The sequence below is a fragment of the Hemitrygon akajei genome, chromosome 1 (assembly GCF_048418815.1).
Source record: "Hemitrygon akajei chromosome 1, sHemAka1.3, whole genome shotgun sequence".
In the NCBI taxonomy this organism is placed as follows: domain Eukaryota; kingdom Metazoa; phylum Chordata; class Chondrichthyes; order Myliobatiformes; family Dasyatidae; genus Hemitrygon; species Hemitrygon akajei.
Window position 1 is genome coordinate 134,098,310 of NC_133124.1, and position 20,880 is coordinate 134,119,189.

A 20,880-nucleotide genomic window follows, 5' to 3' on the forward strand; every position below is an offset into this window, starting at 1 on the left:
CTCCTTGTCCAAGCCCGAGTCCCGGCTCCGTGTCCAAACCCCAGTCCCGGCTCCGTGTCCAAGCCCGAGTCCCTGCTCCGTGTCCAAGTCCGAGTCCCTGCTCCGTGTCCAAGTCCGAGTCCCGGCTCCGTGTCCAAGCCCGAGTCCCGGCTCCGTGTCCACGTCCCAGTCCCGGCTCCGTGTCCACGTCCCAGTCCCGGCTCCGTGTCCAAGTCCGAGTCCCGGCTCCGTGTCCAAGCCCGAGTCCCGGCTCCGTGTCCAAGTCCGAGTCCCTGCTCCGTGTCCAAGTCCGAGTCCCTGCTCCGTGTCCAAGTCCGAGTCCCGGCTCCGTGTCCAAGTCCGAGTCCCGGCTCCGTGTCCACGTCCCAGTCCCGGCTCCGTGTCCAAGTCCGAGTCCCGGCTCCGTGTCCACGTCCCAGTCCCGGCTCCGTGTCCAAGTCCGAGTCCCGGCTCCGTGTCCAAGTCCGAGTCCCGGCTCCGTGTCCAAGTCCCAGTCCCGGCTCCGTGTCCAAGTCCGAGTCCCGGCTCCGTGTCCAAGTCCGAGTCCCGGCTCCGTGTCCACGTCCCAGTCCCGGCTCCGTGTCCAAGTCCGAGTCCCGGCTCCGTGTCCAAGCCCGAGTCCCGGCTCCGTGTCCCATTCCAAGTCCCGGCTCCGTGTCCAAGTCCGAGTCCCTGCTCCGTGTCCAAGTCCGAGTCCCGGCTCCGTGTCCAAGTCCGAGTCCCGGCTCCGTGTCCAAGTCCGAGTCCCGGCTCCGTGTCCACGTCCCAGTCCCGGCTCCGTGTCCAAGTCCGAGTCCCGGCTCCGTGTCCAAGTCCGAGTCCCGGCTCCGTGTCCAAGTCCGAGTCCCGGCTCCGTGTCCACGTCCCAGTCCCGGCTCCGTGTCCAAGTCCGAGTCCCGGCTCCGTGTCCACGTCCCAGTCCCGGCTCCGTGTCCAAGTCCGAGTCCCGGCTCCGTGTCCAAGTCCGAGTCCCGGCTCCGTGTCCAAGTCCCAGTCCCGGCTCCGTGTCCAAGTCCGAGTCCCGGCTCCGTGTCCACGTCCCAGTCCCGGCTCCGTGTCCAAGTCCGAGTCCCGGCTCCGTGTCCAAGCCCGAGTCCCGGCTCCGTGTCCCATTCCAAGTCCCGGCTCCGTGTCCAAGTCCGAGTCCCTGCTCCGTGTCCAAGTCCGAGTCCCGGCTCCGTGTCCAAGTCCGAGTCCCTGCTCCGTGTCCACGTCCGAGTCCCGGCTCTGTGTCCAAGCCCGAGTCCCGGCTCCGTGTCCACGTCCGAGTCCCGGCTCCGTGTCCAAGTCCGAGTCTCGGCTCCGTGTCCACGTCCCAGTCCCGGCTCCGTGTCCACGTCCCAGTCCCGGCTCCGTGTCCAAGTCCGAGTCCCGGCTCCGTGTCCAAGTCCGAGTCCCTGCTCCGTGTCCAAGTCCGAGTCCCGGCTCCGTGTCCAAGTCCGAGTCCCTGCTCCGTGTCCACGTCCGAGTCCCGGCTCCGTGTCCAAGTCCGAGTCCCGGCTCCGTGTCCCATTCCAAGTCCCGGCTCCGTGTCCAAGTCCGAGTCCCGGCTCCGTGTCCAAGCCCGAGTCCCGGCTCCGTGTCCACGTCCGAGTCCCGGCTCCGTGTCCAAGTCCGAGTCCCGGCTCCGTGTCCCATTCCAAGTCCCGGCTCCGTGTCCAAGTCCGAGTCCCTGCTCCGTGTCCACGTCCGAGTCCCGGCTCCGTGTCCAAGTCCGAGTCCCGGCTCCGTGTCCCATTCCAAGTCCCGGCTCCGTGTCCAAGTCCGAGTCCCGGCTCCGTGTCCAAGCCCGAGTCCCGGCTCCGTGTCCCATTCCCAGTCCCGGCTCCGTGTCCAAGTCCGAGTCCCGGCTCCGTGTCCACGTCCACATCCACGTAAGCATCTAATCCTCGCTACCTGGCCTTCCTTGCAATTATTAATAAACACACTTCTGTCAATGCTACTTACGTGTCTGTGTCCTGCACTTGGGTCCACTGCATCAGAAACAGTTCAAATCTAGGAACTGGTGTGGTACTTTAGACATAAACCAGATTCTGCATTTTGGAATATAATACACCTGTGAGGTTTGCATTATACAGTTTATTACAAAACAGCATATGTAATACAGCAACATGCACTAAAAACTGGAGTAACTCAGCGACTCAGGCAGCCTCTATGGAATGGAATAAACAGTCAACGTATTGGGCCGAGACCCTTCATCGGGACAGGAAAGGAAGAGAGCAGAAGCCAGAATATAAGGGTGAGGGTTGGGGGAAGGAGTACGGGCTGGTAGGTGGTAGGAGAGGGTGAGGGTTGGGGGAAGGAGTACGGGCTGGTAGGTGGTAGGAGAGGGTGAGGGTTGGGGGAAGGAGTACAGGCTGGTAGGTGGTAGGAGAGGGTGAGGGTTGGGGGAAGGAGTACAGGCTGGTAGGTGGTAGGAGAGGGTGAGGGTTGGGGGAAGGAGTACGGGCTGGTAGGTGGTAGGAGAGGGTGAGGGTTGGGGGAAGGAGTACGGGCTGGTAGGTGGTAGGAGAGGGTGAGGGTTGGGGGAAGGAGTACAGGCTGGTAGGTGGTAGGAGAGGGTGAGGGTTGGGGGAAGGAGTACAGGCTGGTAGGTGGTAGGAGAGGGTGAGGGTTGGGGGAAGGAGTACGGGCTGGTAGGTGGTAGGAGAGGGTGAGGGTTGGGGGAAGGAGTACGGGCTGGTAGGTGGTAGGAGAGGGTGAGGGTTGGGGGAAGGAGTACGGGCTGGTAGGTGGTAGGAGAGGGTGAGGGTTGGGGGAAGGAGTACGGGCTGGTAGGTGGTAGGAGAGGGTGAGGGTTGGAGGAAGGAGTACGGGCTGGTAGGTGGTAGAAGAGGGTGAGGGTTGGAGGAAGGAAAAACGGGCTGGTAGGTGATAGAAGAGGGTGAGGGTTGGAGGAAGGAGTAGGGGCTGGTAGGTGGTAGGAGAGGGTGGATGGGTTGGGGGAAGGAGTACGGGCTGGTAGGTGGTAGGAGAGGGTGAGGGTTGGGGGAAGGAGTACGGGCTGGTAGGTGGTAGGAGAGGGTGAGGGTTGGGGGAAGGAGTACAGGCTGGTAGGTGGTAGGAGAGGGTGAGGGTTGGGGGAAGGAGTACGGGCTGGTAGGTGGTAGGAGAGGGTGAGGGTTGGGGGAAGGAGTACAGGCTAGTAGGTGGTAGGAGAGGGTGAGGGTTGGGGGAGAGGGTGAGGGTTGGGGGAAGGAGTACGGGCTGGTAGGTGGTAGGAGAGGGTGAGGGTTGGGGGAAGGAGTACAGGCTGGTAGGTGGTAGGAGAGGGTGAGGGTTGGGGGAAGGAGTACAGGCTGGTAGGTGGTAGGAGAGGGTGAGGGTTGGGGGAAGGAGTACGGGCTGGTAGGTGGTTGGAGAGGGTGAGGGTTGGGGGAAGGAGTACAGGCTGGTAGGTGGAAGGAGAGGGTGAGGGTTGGGGGAAGGAGTACGGGCTGGTAGGTGGTAGGAGAGGGTGAGGGTTGGGGGAAGGAGTACAGGCTGGTAGGTGGTAGGAGAGGGTGAGGGTTGGGGGAAGGAGAACGGGCTGGTAGGTGGTTGGAGAGGGTGAGGGTTGGGGGAAGGAGTACGGGCTGGTAGGTGGTAGGAGAGGGTGAGGGTTGGGGGAAGGAGTACAGGCTGGTAGGTGGTAGGAGAGGGTGAGGGTTGGGGGAAGGAGTACGGGCTGGTAGGTGGTAGGAGAGGGTGAGGTTTGGGGGAAGGAGTACAGGCTGGTAGGTGGAAGGAGAGGGTGAGGGTTGGGGGAAGGAGTACAGGCTGGTAGGTGGTAGGAGAGGGTGAGGGTTGGGGGAAGGAGTACAGGCTGGTAGGTGGTAGGAGAGGGTGAGGGTTGGGGGAAGGAGTACGGGCTGGTAGGTGGTAGGAGAGGGTGAGGGTTGGGGGAAGGAGTACAGGCTGGTAGGTGATAGGAGAGGGTGAGGGTTGGGGGAAGGAGTACGGGCTGGTAGGTGGTAGGAGAGGGTGAGGGTTGGGGGAAGGAGTACAGGCTGGTAGGTGGTAGGAGAGGGTGGATGGGTTGGGGGAAGGAGTACAGGCTGTTAGGTGGTAGGAGAGGGTGAGGGTTGGGGAAAGGAGTACGGGCTGGTAGGTGGTAGGAGAGGGTGGATGGGTTGGGGGAAGGAGTACAGGCTGGTAGGTGGTAGGAGAGGGTGAGTGTTGGGGGAAGGAGTACGGGCTGGTAGGTGGTAGGAGAGGGTGAGGGTTGGGGGAAGGAGTACAGGCTGGTAGGTGGTAGGAGAGGGTGAGGGTTGGGGGAAGGAGTACGGGCTGGTAGGTGGTAGGAGAGGGTGAGGGTTGGGGGAAGGAGTACAGGCTGGTAGGTGGTAGGAGAGGGGGAGGGTTGGGGGAAGGAGTACAGGCTGTTAGGTGGTAGGAGAGGGTGGATGGGTTGGGGGAAGGAGTACAGGCTGTTAGGTGGTAGGAGAGGGTGAGGGTTGGGGAAAGGAGTACGGGCTGGTAGGTGGTAGGAGAGGGTGGATGGGTTGGGGGAAGGAGTACGGGCTGGTAGGTGGTAGGATAAGGTGGATGGGTAGGGGATGATGGAAGAAGCTGCGAGGTAAAAGGTAGAATGGGTAAAGGGCTGAAGAAAAGGAATCTGATGGGAGAGGACTGAGGACCATAGGAGAAGGGGAAGGAGGAGGGGGATCAGAGGAAAGTGATGGGTAGATGTGAAGAGAAGGGCTGAAACACCATTTTGTGTGTTGTTCAAGATTTCCAGCATCTGCAGAATCTCTTGTGTTTGCAATTTAACCCAGTAAGTGCTTTGGGAGTATAAAACTGAAAGATGGATTTTCAACAATGATGATCTTGAAAGTAAAATGGAATTTTTATAGTACTTGTCGAATTACATAGCGTAAGATTGATTATTTCAGAAAGGTAGTGGATCGGCTTCTTGTCAATTATTGAGACCAGAGATGCATTAATAATTGTTGATGACCCTTTCTGTTCCATTGAATGGAACAGAGTAATTAAGCCAGACAGACATAATTCACAGACTGTTAAGAAGTGCAGTTCCAATAATAGTTTAATCCCTTCAAAATAAGACATTTCTCTATGTAGCATGAACTGTTGAATTCCACACATAATTCTCTCCTCAATTTATTTTCTCAGTACAATTTACTAAATCGCCATTGTTACTAACATATGTTTCTTTGTTGTTCTCACAGCAATACTTTGCAATGGATGCCTTCTGTGCTGCCTTGTTTATTTTACGTAATTTGGATTATAAACAACCTTTTGAACATAGGCTGGCTCTTTCTGTGGGACAGAGAGTAAGTAATGCAATTTACTTTCATCAGAATCTGAGGAGAATGACACACTGGTTCTTGGAAAAAATATTGGACACTTTACCAAAGTGCTTGAACTTTCTTCTTTTTATTTACATCAGTCTTAATAGAATAATGTGATGCAGGGGAACTGTATTTGGGCTTGCATTGTGGTAGCTTTCATATGATTATCATCGAAATCAAAGAATACTTCCAGAAATAGGTGAGGCAATAGAAGCGAACACAGTGCCATTTCTCTCAAGTTAAACGTCCAACAAGACTCATACCAACAGCAAACACTGTCTTCCCTGCAGTGAAACTGAATCCTTTTATTTTGTTTGTACAGGTAACTTGTTTAGCTCAAGGGTTTGAGAACTCATCACCTCTACCCCCTTTGGAATAGAGACAACTATCTATAGAGATAGAAATTTTGGACAACTTTATGTAAAATCTACAGACTTACTTTTTAGCAACACACATAAAATGCTGGAGGAACTCAAGCAAGCCACACAGTATCAATGGAAAAAAAGTACAGTTGACGTTTTGGACCAAAGCCTGGCAGTCCTGCTGAAGGGTTTTGGCCCGAAATGTTGACTGTGCTTTTTTCCATAGATGCTGCCTGGCCTGCTGAGTTCCTCCAGCATTTTCTGTGTGTTGCTCAGATTTCCAGCATCCATAGACCTTCTCTTGTTTGAGATTTATTTTAGCATAACGCATCAGAAAATGCCTTTCTACCTCAGCTTTTCCCCTTAGATATCTGAAGGGGATGAAATATTGACTCTGCTCAATGTTATATTAATGAGACATACATATTCTAAAATGGTATCTTCTCCAATGAGTGCAGGAAACTTTAACTCTCCTTTTACTCAATCCTTTACTTCATCCTGTTAATCTCTTTGCACATATTACCTTCTCTTTGTTTCTGTTCTAGTGATGCTAACTGCTCCATGTGCAGTCTGAGTGGTTTCAGAAGAAATCCTGAACTCACACCTTTATCTCTGATGATTTCTGACTACACCACTGCCCTTGAACACTAATCTGCAATGTTTTACACACCCCTTTACTGAACATCTGTTTAACATGCATCCTATGAATGTTTCGAAATCACGAAGTTCCTCATCAACTTGTACAGTTACCTTGAATGACAGGTGGCATACTCTGACTAGGATACGTCAGCCTAGGGATTCTGGAAGACCCCAACGATAACCTTCAGAAGATTTAAGATGGATCTGAAGATCAGTTGTAACTGGTGCTTGTTCGCCTTCCCCTCTCTCCAGCTTCTTAATCTGGCTTCTTCCCCCTTCCTTTCCAGTCCTGATGAAGGGTCTTCACCTGAAGCGTTGACTGTTTATTCCTTTGCATAGATGCTGCCTGACCTGCTGAATTCCTCCACCATTTGTGTGTGTTTCATAAGACCTGCTCTTTAATCTAGGTTGCATCCTGGTGAATCTCCTCTGCACCCTCTCTGAAGTATGCACATCTTTATTGAGGGGCCAAAACTGAATACAATGTTCTAAGTATGGTCTAACCAGGGTTTTATAGCACTGCAATACAGTTTCACAACTTTTGAACTTAATCCCCATATGAAAGCCAACACACCATAGGCCTTATTAACAGCTGTATTAACTTGCGTGGGAGCTTTGAGGGAACTGTGGACATGAACCCCAAGATCCCTCTGATCCCCACACTACCAGGAATCCTGCCATTAACCCTGTACTCTGCTTTTAAATTCAACTTTCAAAAGTGTGTGTGGGTTAGTCTGTAGTCGAAAGTTTAGATTCAGATTCAGATTTATTCATTTATCAAGCATACATCGAAACGTACAGTGAACTTATGTAAACAACCAAGTCCACTTAAGGACGTGCTGGGGCAGCCCTTCAGTGATGCTGACACAGCGTACCCCGGTGTTCAGCAGAACAATGGTAACAGCAGTAAAGCAAGCCCCTCTCCTTTCTCACACGCACACAGGCCTCTAAGCCTGGGACTCTCTGTGGAGGTGCCACTGGAACTCCGTTCACTGGTGGCTTTTATTTTTAAGGGATTCGGGTGACTGTTGACCACAGGTTCGTTCAGGGACGTTTGGGTGGGGGTGTGAAGGGAGGGACGAGTGTTGGAGCAAAGTGGCAATGGCTGCTATTTGGGGAGGTATGGCTGATAAGGAGTAAGTCAGGGAACGGGGAATGGGGTTGCTGAAGGGTTTAATGAACTGTGGAATTGGGAAGGCACCACTGAGCACTGAGAGGTTGGTAAATGACTACTAACCCAGTCTACAAGAGCTGCTGTCCCAGGACCGAGTTCCTCTTCCACGTTCTGAAATGATGCCCTCGTCTCGCCTTCACATGACTTCCTTGTTGTCATGTGGAAGACATTTAAAGGTCAGTTGGTCAGAATTCAGGACCGACATGTTCCTATGAGGAAGAAGGATAAGGATGGCAAGGTTTGGGACCTTTGAATGGTGAGAGGTTCCAAATTTCTTGAAGCACAATATATGGTTTAGGAAGTTGAAGTTGAACAAGGTCTCTAAGGAACATAGAGGAAGCAGGAGAAAACTCAAACGGGATCGGGTAGGCTAAACAGGGCCATGAAATGTTCTTGAAAACAGGATTAAAGAGAATCACAGGCCATTTTATACATGCATTAAAACTAAGGGGGTAATTAGGCAGAACCATACAAGGACAAAGGAGGGAATTTATGCCCAGAGGAAGACAAAGTGAGTGAGGCAGTCTGTGCTGGGGTTCGAGGACTGTGTAGGTGCATCGGTGGGTGGGAGGAACAGGGCTAGTTTTGTTGTTGCAACACACACAAAATGCTGGTGAAACGCAGCAGGCCAGGCAGCATCTGTAGGAAGAAGCACAGTCGATGTTTTGGGCCGAGACCCTTCGTCAGGACTAACTGAAAGAAAAGATAGTAAGAGATTTGAAAATAGGAAGGGAGAGCTTCTCCCTATAGATGCTGCCTGGCCTGCTGCGTTCCACCAGCATTTTGTGTGTGTTACTTGAATTTCCAGCATTTGCAGATTTCTTCGTGTTTGCCTAGTTTTGTTGTTGCTTTGTTGCTTGGTACTTTCTATTTGTTGCTGTTCTGCCAAGCACGGTGGGCATGATGTGTTGGTGCCAGAATGTGAGGTGGCACTTGCGGGCTGCCCTCAGCACTTCCTTAGGTTGCGTTGATTGTCAAAGCAAACGACACATTTCACGGTATGTTTCAGTGTGCATGTGATAAATAAATCTGAGTCTGAATCTAGGAAGAGTACTTTGCATCACTATGCACCAAGGAGAAGGACATTGACTATAACAGGTTTGTGGAAGGATATGCTAAGGTTCTAGGGGTTGTTTATATCTAGGAGGAGGACGAGTTAGGATTTAAAATCTGATCGGCTATAGAAAACAGAAGTTAGTGGTGGAGGTCTGTGCCCCAGTGTTCTGTGAGGATGAGAGATCTCTGCCGTTTGCGATATATATTGGAGGGGCGACCAGTAAATCAACAATTGTCGGAGTTGTGGATGGTGAGGAATGTTGTTAAAGATTAATCAGGGTATAGTGCAGTTGGAGTTATGGAAGAGGAATGGCAGATGAATTAATCTGGACTAAGTGTGAGATGTTGCATGTTGGGAGAAAAATATACTGTAAATGGCAGGACACTTTGGAACACTGATGTGCAGAAAGCTCTTGGGGAGCAAGTCCATCACTCTCTGAAAGCGGCAACATAAGTAGCCACATGTTCCAGTCTATAAGACATAGGAACAGAATTAGGACATTCATCTCATTGTGTCTGCTCCACCATTAAATCATGGCTGATTTATTATCCCTCTCAACCCCATTCTCTGCCTTCTCTCCATAACCTTTGACACCCTCATAATCAGAGCCTATCGACTGCCTCTTTAAACATACCCAGTGACTTGGCCTCCAAAGCCACCTGTGGCAATGAATTCCACAGAATCAGCATCCTCGGGCTAAAGAAATTCCTCCTCATCTCTGTTCTGAAAGGAAGTCCTCATATTCAGAGGCTTTACCCTCTGGTCCCTAGACTCCTCTATTATCAAAAACATCCTCTCCACATCCACTCTATCTAGGCCTTTCAATATTCAATAGGTTTGAATGAGATACCCATCATTTTTCTAAACTCCAATGAGTATAGGCCCAGAGATATCAAACACTCCTCATATATTAACCATTTCCTTCCCAGAAACATTCCCCTCAACCTCCTCTGGACCCCCTCCAGTGCCAGCACATCTTTTCTTAAATCAGGGGCCCAAAACTGCTCACAATACTCTAAATGTAGACTGACCAATGCCTTAAAAAGCCACAGAATCACATCCTTGCTCTTACATTCTAGTCCTCTTGAAAAGAATGCTAGCATTCCATCTGCCTTCCTTACTAGTGACTCATTTGCAAGTTAACCTTCAGGGAATCCTACACAAGGACTCCCAAGTCCCTTTACACCTTTGATTTCTGAATTTGCATCCCATTTGGAATCATTCCTTTGACCAAAGTACATGACCATACACTTCACTAGACTGTATTCCATCTGCCACTTCTTTACCATCCTCCTAAACCAAGTCTTTCAGCAGATTCGCTGCTTCTTCAACACTGCCTGCCCTTCCACCTATCTTCGGAAAAGAAGGTGTACAGCGCGCTTGCCTCCGTCGGTTGTGGTGTCGAATATCTACGTAACAAAGTGATGTTGCAGCTGTACGAAACAGTGCTCATGCCACATTTGGAGCACTGCACGCAGTTCTGGATGCTATAGGATGCGGAGGCTGCAGAAGAAAATCGGCAAGTTGTTGCTGGATTAGCGAGTATTGGCTTTTAGGAGAGGTTGGACATACTTGTATTGCTTCCCCTGGAGGGCTGGAAGCTGAGGGGGTGACATAACAATATGTAAAATTAATGGAGACATGGACAAGGCAGATAATCAGAACCTTTATCCTGAGGTGAAGATGTTAAACATTACAGGACAAAGCTTTGATGGGTGGTGGGGTAGTTAAAGGAGATTTATATGGAAAGTTTTTTTACACAGAGTGTTGTGGGCTGCCTGAAGTTTTATTTATAGCAGTACAACATGGAGTAGGATCTTCTGGCCCTTTGGCCATACTGCTCAGCAATCCCTGCCTGACCCCCAGGGAAGATTTACAGTGACCAATTAACCTACCAAATGGTACATCTTTGGACTGTGGGAGGAGTACACTTCCAAAAGCAGATGCAACAGCAAAGTTTCAGAGGCATTTAGTTAGACAAGTGAGCAGGTAGGGAATTATAGGATGTAGACCATGAACAAGCAGTGCAGTTCAAGTTGGCGCCTTCATTGACACAGACATTGTAGGTTCTGGTGCAATACTGTTTTTTCAAATTTTATAGTCACCAATGAAGCAATCCCTTTGTTTAAAAAGACCCTTGTTCTCAACACTTATAACCATATCCTCTTTCTTTCCTACAATGTACCTCCTACAAATACTGGTGTGGCAATTACATTACTGTTTACTTGGGCTGGCACAGTAGCATAGTGGCTAGCACAACGTTTTACAGTACAGGCGACCTGGGTTCAATCCCCACTGCTGCCTGTAAGGAGTTTGTACGATCTCCCAGTGAGCGTGTGGGTTTCCTCCAGGTGCTCCGGTTTCCTCTCACAGTCCAAAGATGTACCAGTTGGTAGGTTAATTGGTCACTGTAAATCGTCCCTGGGGGTCAGTCGGGGATTGCTGAGCAGTATGGCCGAAGAGCCAGAAGATCCTACTCCATGTTGTACTGTTATAAATAAATAAAGGAGTAAATAAATCACTAAGTAAATTCAGAAAGGGGATTTGTTGAATCGGCAAAATCTGCTTGAGATTAGAGATATTTAAAATAGTTGTGGAAAGAAAATCAGTAATTATAAATTTTTGTAAATTTTTGCATCTTCCAACCATGAGTTCTGTCATCATTTTGGTGCTATCTGTTTCTGCTGTTTGAAGCAAATTTTCTTTTATTTCAGGCACATTATACTTGCCCTCATTTTCCTGGCATTAATCGCTTTCACAAACTATGTGGTTCTTTTCTTCTCTTATCGTGGCCTATTTACACAGGGTCCTTGGCTTCAGGAGTACAGAAAGGTTGATTTGTGGCTTGTCCGAATACTGGTATGTATATATCTAATACCTAAATGCTGCCTTGCCTAAAACTTCATAAGATTGGTTGGAAATATTTTTGCACCGCACACTTCGGGTTCTTATGGAATTCTTATTACCACCCATTTCTGGCTCTTATGCCTGATGGCCGGAGGTGAAGGAGATTGTGGGAAGGATGGGAGGGTCTTTGACAAGAGCTTGCACAGCACTTAGGCTGTCTGTGATTCAGGGTGATAATTGGATCCTGGAAACGGACGGAGGTCTGTGTTAAACATTTCTAAAGTGCACCTGCTATTAGGGGAGGGACACCTGCCCAGGTATTCCTCTCCAGAAGAATGCAACAATTCAATGCCCTTCACTTTTATAATTATTTTGGTGTGATTCAAAAGGGGCAAAATTGTTAAGTCAGTCTATTTTTTTTTCGATTTGAAAAGCATTCTTTGTGACTTTAAGTTTATTGTTCAGCTTCCTACTCAAGCACAGAATCATGCTCGGTTCTCAAATGGAATCAGGCACCTGCAATGAGATAATTACTCTATATCAGGAAGCAATATTTCAAATAAAATTGTATTGGCCACCCAGTGTATGTTCATTGTCTTCCACTTTGACGTGTTGTGCATTTAGAGGTGATCTTCTGCACGTGACTGTTGTAACGCTTGGGTGTTTGAGTTACTGTCACCTTCCTGTCAGCTTGAACCAGTCTGGTCATTCTCGTCGGACCACGCTCACTGTCAAGTAGTTTTTGCTCACAGAGCTACCACTCAGTGGATTTTTTTTCGTTTTTCACGTCATTCTCTGTGAACTTCAGAGACCGTTGTGCGTGAAAATACCAGGAAATCAGCAGTTTCTGAGATACTCAAACCACCCCATCAGGCACCAATAACCATTCTAGGGTCAAAGTCACTTCCCCATTCTGCTGTTTGGTTTGAAGAACAACTGAACTTCTTGACCATGTCTGCATGCTTTTATGCATTGGGTTGCTGCCACATGATGGGCTAATTAGACATTTTCAATAATGAGCAGCTGTACACATGCACCTAATACAGTGGCCACTGAGTGTATATTTACATGGTTGTCCCTGATAATGGAAAAAAAAACAAAAGTGATCATTCTAAGGATTCAGTAACTTCTGAGAAAAGTACCTTTCCTATGGTTAGAACTCCTAGATGATCCAATAGAGAATGGAATGAAGATTTGTGTATACAACAGATGGTAGAGCTGTTGAGTACTGATACGCAGGGAGGTTGTGAGCTGCAGGTCTATAATTTCTGATAGTGACAAGATTAATGGATAGAGTGGTAAAGAAGGAGTACAGCATGCTCGTCTTCATCAGTCTGGACACTGAGTATAACATTTGGGAAGTCATGTTGCAGCTGTATAAAAGTTTCAGTCCTGGTGATCTCTGGATGCAATGCATTTACCTTGGTTTAGGACAATGTGAAATGAACTTTAAGCAGATATGTTTCCTTACCTTTGTGCATGTTACAGGTACAGAATGGAATAGCTGTTTATGCAACATGGACAACCATAGCAACACTACTTAACTTTGCAGTTGTACTGACTTACAGTGCAAATATTGCCATGGTAACATCTGGTACAATTTGCCTTTCTCTCCTGGCCGTCGAAGTCGTCTTATGGTACGTACCAATATGAAGTGCTCTCTCACTTAGAGAAATTCTAGGTAAATAGACTGTGTCCTATGACACAATGTCTTCAAACCAAGAACAACTAATTCACTTCTTGATCGGTTGGAATTCACAGATTCCAGTCAAAATACAACATGTGAGCATACAAATTAGATCTCTGAGACCCTCAGACTCACTTCTCTACTTGATAAGATCATGGTCAATCTAGTTGTAACCTCTGCTTACCTTTCATTCCCTTTCTTATCAACTGTCTTTATATCTCTGCCTTAAAAATTATTCAGCCGTTACGTCCACTAACCCTTGAAGTACAGAATTCAAGAAATTTACAGCTCTCTGAGGAAATGTTTTTCCTGCCATCTGCCTTAAATAGGTGGCCCTCTTATTCTTAAACTCATTGGTTTAAGATTCACCCACAAGCAGATATCCCCTCCACACTCTGTCAAGATTCCTCTGTATTTCTTCTTGGGCCCTCAGCTCCCAGTGAAACACAGGCCATTGATGACCTCCAGTCTCCATCAGCCAAAGTCGATGGTATGGTTGGAGTTCATCAATGTTTCTGTGGCCCATTGTATCCACTGCACAGAGGATTAGCCTGTGCAGCCTCACCAGAGCCCTGTTGGCCAGCCTTACCCACTTCCACCTCTCACAATGGGCTTGTAGGGTTGGATTTGAGAGGCCCTCTGTATTTCGTATGTTTTGGTTAAACCCCTCCTGCTTTTTAATCCGCATTTCATTTCTGTGTTCCTGATTAAGGGTAAAAATTCAGATTCAATTACTTATCACAGGTACATCAAAACATACAGTAAAATGGATTGTTTGCATTAATAACCAACACAGCCATGGATGTGCTGGAGGCAGACAGCAAGGGCCACCACACATTCTGGCAGGAGTTCTTCAGATTCAGAATTAGCTTTATTATCATTTGACACATTTTGTGAGATCTGTTGTCTTGCAGTAGCAATACAGTACTGATTCACTAATTAAGTTTGAAGTTTAAGACTCAATGGGCTGACTTTAACTAGCTCGTGTCAATGGAGAGCTTGGAAATTGATGAGAGGCTCTTGTTTCATAAACCAAGCATTTTAGTCAAAAACAAATTTCACTCATATCTTCACTAAAAAAATCCACAATCTCTGCTTAACTAATAAAATCAAAAACAACTTACATTGAAAAACTCCTTTTACTCATCTTTATCTGAACTGTAATTGTATAGTTGAAGATATTTCTTTCTCCATTCTGTTCAGTGGTCTATTTGGCACAGTGATTACTGAGTCTCCTGCTATGGTCCTAAAATTGCCTCTTGAGGAGTTTAATTCCTGAACTACTACCACAGTTTAAGGTTCCAAATTAACTTTTTCAATTTTATTTATTATATATTTTTATATCTATCTCAGATTGCTTATCATCCCTTAAATTACAGTTCTCGAGCCTTTCCTCATTATCCAAAACTGTGAAACCCATGATCAACATCTTAGAGCTTATCTGTACTACCTTCAACAACCGAATATCTCCGTCTTTTTCACATCATCCTCAGCTACATCAATGAATCATGTATATAATGTCTGTATTAAGTGTAATCTGCCATTATTGAGGTACTGACATTTTATTTGGCTTATTCTGTGCTTCATGGATTTCCTTCTTTATGTCCGCTGACTCTTGTACTTTAAAAATAGTACAAAGAACAAAACAGCCAACAATGTCGTACCAAACTTTGAAGCTACTCTAAGATCTATCTAACCCTTCCCTCTGACATAGGCGTTCATCTTTCTATCATCCATGTGCCTGTCTAAGAGTCTCCTTAATGCCCCTAATGTATTTGCCTCTATCACCACCTCTGGCAGGACATTCCATGCACCCACCACTCTCTGTAAAAAAAAACTTACCTCTGATATGCCCCTATACTTTTCTCCAATCACCTGCAACATATTTGCAAATTTAATCAACTTGGTTTAAACTCCACTTGGAACAGCTCAAAATAGAGAGGGTAAAATTGTCATAAAGCCCTTAAACGAGGCTATAAAATCTGATGTATGGAACTATCTGTCTGGATTTATGGTTTAAGATGAGCTTTATTTGTCATGGGTGCATCGAAACATGCAGTGAAATGCATCGTTTGCAGTGAGGATGTGATGGGGGCAGCCTGCAAGTATCACTGTGTTTCCAATGCCAACATGGCATGCCCACAACTTAACCCTAACTTGTACCTGCTCGGATAGCACACAAACAAAAACTTTGCACTGTATCTTGGTACATATGACAGTACCACATGTGTGAATATTGGAAAAGCCCTGGGCTGGCATTGTCATCTGGTAACCTACCGTACCGTTTCTCTAACTGCTAATGAAGAATGAACAGTGACTCACTGGCCAGTGCCTTTAGCAAAGTAGTGAGTAGGGGTCAAAACTGGTAAACTGCTGTTCACTCTGCTATTCGTTGAAACTGGCCAAGCATCAGAAGAACGTTGCACTTGGACAATGCTACACTTTTCTTTAATTAGTGTTATTGAATTTCTTGTTTTAAACCATGTGTAGCATTAAAGCAATGTTCTTTTTGCCAAGTTATGATATTGACTTAAAAGTGACTTAAATTTAATAATTATTAAAAATGTTTTTTTTAAACTTTTGTCCATAGGTTTGGGTTGGAAAATTTTGTGTTTGATAAATATGTGCGATACACACTTACAATCTACCCTGTTATCATTGTGGCATTATCAGGATCTTTGGACAATCATTACAATGCCACCTCACCAACCAGGAACAACATTTATATTGGTGAGTAGCTTTCATTTCCATTAGTGCACTGTTTATAGGAAACTGGTTACTAGATTAGTTTAGGGTAGTTGTCATTGAGTAATAGTTTATAGAATAAGTTGAAGTTAGTGTGGAGTAATTTGCTGAATTATGATAAGGATAACACACAGAAAGACCTACAAAATGCCAGAGGAACTCACCAGCTCAGACAGCATCTGTGGAGAGGAATAAATCGTTAAAGTTTTGGGCCAAGACCCTTTATCACAGGTTTTCTCCAGACTTGCTGAGCTCCTCCAGCATTTGTGTGTGTTACTCTGGATTTCCAGCATCTACAGAATCTCTTATTTATACAGAAGGACCTGCAAGTCCTAGTGTCACTGTCTATAACTCTCAAAGAATTCGAAGAATTCCTTTTTCAAAGAATTGCTGCCAGAATACGGGAAGTATGAGGCTAGTAGATACAGTTGTGCATTGGGAGTTACTTCAGATGTTCTCCACAGTAAGCATTAGGCAAGTTGAAATTCTGCCATCTGTTCCCCTCCTCCCCAATAGATAAATCATAAATAGCTTCATTTTGGCGCACAAGATGGGCTTTACACTATGGGGTCTTGTTCTGACTGCTTTAAGCATCAGTGGCTCCCGGGATCTCAGGCCATCGTGACCTTGGTTCTACGAGGATCGGGGCATTGCACAAGCTCCCACAGGTTCGGATGGACAGGTTGGGTCACGACCATTTGGGATTGTAGGTTTCAGCCTGCTGTCAGGCCCTATAGTGGGAAGAGTAGTGGTGTTTATGGGTTGCTGTGGGAGAGAGAGGTTTGGGGATGGTGGCGGGGTTGCTGGTGCTGGTCTCCCCGGATTGTGCTCAGCACTCTACATTGGGATCGGTCAGAGCCACACAAGTGATGGGGTGGAGCTGGCTGCTTAGTAACGACCTGATGAAATGTAAAAAATCTTCCTCCCTAAGTGCCCAGCAACAGTTATTTCTGAGACAATCTAATCCACATTCCTCTCATTAAAAGGTGTTTATACATTCTCCCCGTGACCTCGTGGGTTTCCTCCCACATTTCAAAGATGTACAGGATGTACAGAGATTCTACAGATGCTGGACATCCAGAGTAACACACACAAAATGCTGGGGGATCTCACAGGTCAGCCAGCATCTATGGAAAGGAATAAACAATGAATGTTTTGGGCCAAGACCTTCCATCAGGACTGGAAAGGACCGGTGGGGGGGGGGGGGGGGGAGCCAGAATAAGGAGCTGGGGTGAGGGGGAGGGGAACTGGTTAGAAGGTGATAGCTGAAGCCTGATGTGTGGGGGATGAAGTAAGAAGCTGGGAGGTGATAGGTGAAAAAAACTAAAGGGCTGGAGAAGAAGGAATCTGATAGGAGAAGAGAATGGACCATGGATGATAGGGGAGGAGGAGGGATACCAGGGGGAGGTGATAGGCAGGTGAGAAGAGGTAAGAGGGAATATAGGCAGGTGTGTTACTCCAGTAGGATTCTATTGTATTTAGTATTCAGGATCTATCTAAAATTCACTCATTTAACACAATAATTGTGAAATTGTTCAAAGCTATTCACAACCCAGAGACCAAGTGAGACCACATGAAAGCATTCCTGTGTTTTATTTTGGCTGTATTCTCCCCATTGTACATTATATTCATCACATAATCGAATTGCAAACTAGTAACACTGTTCTCTTCTTCCCCCAGCTGTGCTGCTGGCCATAGCCTGCATCGCCTTTGTAGCACGCATTGCCATGGTTACTTGGCGACATTTCAAACGCCCTCTCTATCAGAGCACAGAGAACTGATTGGAAAAGCGATGCAAGAAAAGTGAAGATAAAGTGCATCCATTTAGAGCAACAGTTCTCTTCAAACTGGTTAAGGAACAATAGGAACGGAAATAGAATCATTGCTGATTAAATTCAAGAACCTCGACTCTGCTTGTCTTTCCAGGCTCTGCTGATGTACATTCAAACCCTGGCAGACTCCTCACTTTATCAACTGAAACTTGATTCCATTTCATCCAGTGAAATAACTGAGGAAGACTATTGTTGGCAATTGGATCAATTAAAGTTTGAGAATGTTTGTGCACTAGGGCCTACATTTTTCTGGGGGTTGTTGATAATGGATTACGGTAGCTGGGGAGTAGTCAGCCTCCATGGTTCGCTTGTGCAGCTGTGAACCAAAGGCATTTTTTTGTACATATTTGCAAGTAGAAACGGTAGAGCAAAGCTGAAGATCTGCATTTTATTCAAGAGCTTGGCTTCATTTTCATGTTATAACTGTCCTTGTCACCTCTAGATTCATTCAGACAAAAAAACTGGTTTAATAAAAATATAAAGAACCCTGGAACTCTGAGAATGCACTAAACCATGCTGTATGCTTTTGGAACAAGAGGTCGTGGGTTAAGAGTGAAAGGTGAAATTCTTCACTCAGAGGCTGGTGAGAGTATGGAATGAGCTGCCTGAGGAAAGTGGTGGAATTTATTTAATTACCGAGATATAGCACAGAATAGGTCCTTCTGGTCCTTCAAGCCCCGCCACCCAGCAACCCCCGATTTAACCCTAGCCTAATCACGAGGCAATTTACAATGACCTTTCAACCAATACACCTTTGGAATGTGGGAGGAAACTGGAGCACACGGAGGGACCCATGCAGTCACGGTGAGAACGTACAAACTCCTTATAGGCAGTGATGGAATCCATGCTGGATTTCGTAGGGGCCACAAGTCAACACAATATGAAACTGGAGTTTCTGAATGGGCCATAATAATTTCAACATTTAATAGAAATGTGGATAGGTGCTTGGATAGGAAGAGTGTGGTGGACTATGGTCCAGGTGCAAATCAATGGGATCTGGCAGATTCATAGTTTGGCACTGATTAGATGGGCCAAAGGACCTGTTTCTGTACTGCAGTGTTCTATGACTGTAAAGAAAGAGTTTGAGTTAAAATTGAATCAACCTCACACGCCAATTGCTGCATGATTTCCCTGCAGGTTTCTTCCCCACATAATCCTGGCGGGAAGGTTTGCAAAGGCTTTTGGGGAGAGTTTAAACTAGAATTGCTGGGGTGGGGGGGGGTGGGAACTGAACTGAAGTGACAGAAGAAGGGGCAGTTGGCTCACAAATAGAGAAAGCTTGGAGACAGTGTGAGAGGGAGGATAGGCAGGTGATAGAGAAGGGACATGCTCAGACCGATGGTTTCAGATGTGTCTATTTTAATGCAAAGAGAATTATGAACAAAGCAGATGAGCTTACAGCATGGATCAGCACTTGGAGCTATGATGTTGTGGCCATTTACAGAGACTTGGATGGTGCAGGGGCAGGAATGGCTACTTCAAGTGCCAGGCTATAGATGTTTCAGAAAGGACAGGGAGGGAGGCAAAAGAGGTGGGGGCGTAGCACTGTTGATCAGAGATAGTGTCACGGCTGCAGAAAAGGAGGAAGTTATGAAGGGGTTGTCTACGGAGTCTCTGTGGGTGGAAATTAGGAATAGGAAGAGGTCAATAACTCTACTGGGTGATTTGTTATAGACCACCGAATATCAGGGATATCAAGGAGCAGATAGGGAGACAGATTTTGGAAAGGAGTAATAATAACAGGGTTGATGTGGTGGAAGATTTTAATTTCCCAAATATCGATTGGCATCTCCCTAGAGTGAGGGGTTTAGATGGGGTGAAGTTTGTTAGGTGTGTTCAGGAAGGTTTCTTGACACAATATGTAGATATGCCTACAAAAGGAGAGGCTGTACTTGATCTGGTATTGGGAAATGAACCTGATCAGGTGTCAGGTCTCTCAGTGGGAAAGCACTGTGGAGATCTGCCATGCCCATTTTGAGCTTGGACTGCCGTGGCCCACACACCCCTGTTTCGGGTCAAGTGGATCAATTCATTGGTATTCATTTCCAGTTCTCTGGCTGCTGTCACCATTGTCATTTGTCTTTGCCTTCCTCTTGCTTTCTTCCCTTCAATCTTTCCCATAATTACCGTGATTCTAACTCCTCTTTCCTAATCACATGTCCAATGAAGTTACGTTGCCTTTTCATGATCTCATACATTATTTCTCTTTTTGTGCTTGCTCTGTTCATGACATCCTCATTAGATATTCGTTTCATCTATGATATTCTTTGCATCCTCCTCAAAAAACATAAATAGAAACACAGAAAACCTACAGCACAATACATGCCTTTTGGCCCACAAAGTTGTGCTGAACACATCCCTACCTTAGAAATTACTAGGCTTACCTATAGCCCTCTATTCTACTAAGCTCCATGTACCTATCCAAAAGTCTTTTAAAAGACCCTATCGTATCTGCCTCCACCACCGTTGCCGGCAGCTATTCCACGCACTCACCACTCAATGCATAAAAAACTTACCCCTGACATCTCCTCTGTACCTACTCCCCAGGGCCTTAAACCTGTGTCCTCTTGTGGCAACCATTTCAGCCCTGGGAAAAAGCCTCTGACTATCCACAAGATCAATGCCTCTCATCATCTTATACACCTCTATCAGGTCACCCCTCATCTTCCGTCACTCCAAGGAGAAAAGGCCAAATTCACTCAACCTCAGATAACTGAAATTTTACGTTTATCCAGTTATGTTATATGGATCAGAATGTTGGACAATATCTTGTAACACGAGGAAACGAGTTGAAGCAGCGGAGATCAGAGGGATATTGGGGTCCAAGTCCAAAGGATGCTCAAAGCAGCTGCGCAGGTTGACTCTGTGGTTAAGAAGATGTGTGGTGTATTGGCCTTCATTAATCATGGAATTGAATTTAGGAACCGAGAGGTAATGTTACAGAGGAGATGTCAGGGGTAAGTTTTTTACTCGGAGAGTGGTGAGTGCATGGAATGGCTGCCGGCAATGGTGGTGGAGGCAGATACAATAGGGTCTTTTAAAAGACTTTTGGATAGGTACATGGAGCTTAGAAAAATAGAGGGCTATGGGTAAGCCTAGTAATTTATAAGGTTGGACAACACACACAAAATGCCAGTGGAACACAGCAGGCCAGGCAGCATATATAGGAAGAATCACTTTTGACATTTCGGGCCAAGACCCTTCGTCAGGACTAACAGCCCGAAACATCGACAGTGATTCTTCCTA

The 20,880-nt window shown here is 46.7% G+C and overlaps 1 protein-coding gene across 2 annotated transcripts in view; it reads left to right on the forward strand.

Moving 5' to 3' along the window:
• LOC140733159 (uncharacterized) overlaps window positions 1-18,127 on the forward strand; it is a 35,923-nt gene extending 17,796 nt beyond the window's left edge. For both annotated transcript variants that reach the window (XM_073056236.1, XM_073056143.1), the window contains exons 4-8: window positions 5,169-5,273; window positions 11,238-11,382; window positions 12,859-13,007; window positions 15,648-15,787; window positions 17,483-18,127. In XM_073056236.1, coding sequence (XP_072912337.1) covers window positions 5,169-5,273; window positions 11,238-11,382; window positions 12,859-13,007; window positions 15,648-15,787; window positions 17,483-17,583 — 640 coding nt within the window. In that variant the 3' untranslated portion in view covers window positions 17,584-18,127. The remainder of the gene's footprint in view (window positions 1-5,168; window positions 5,274-11,237; window positions 11,383-12,858; window positions 13,008-15,647; window positions 15,788-17,482) is intronic.
• Window positions 18,128-20,880: the final 2,753 nt, after the last annotated feature.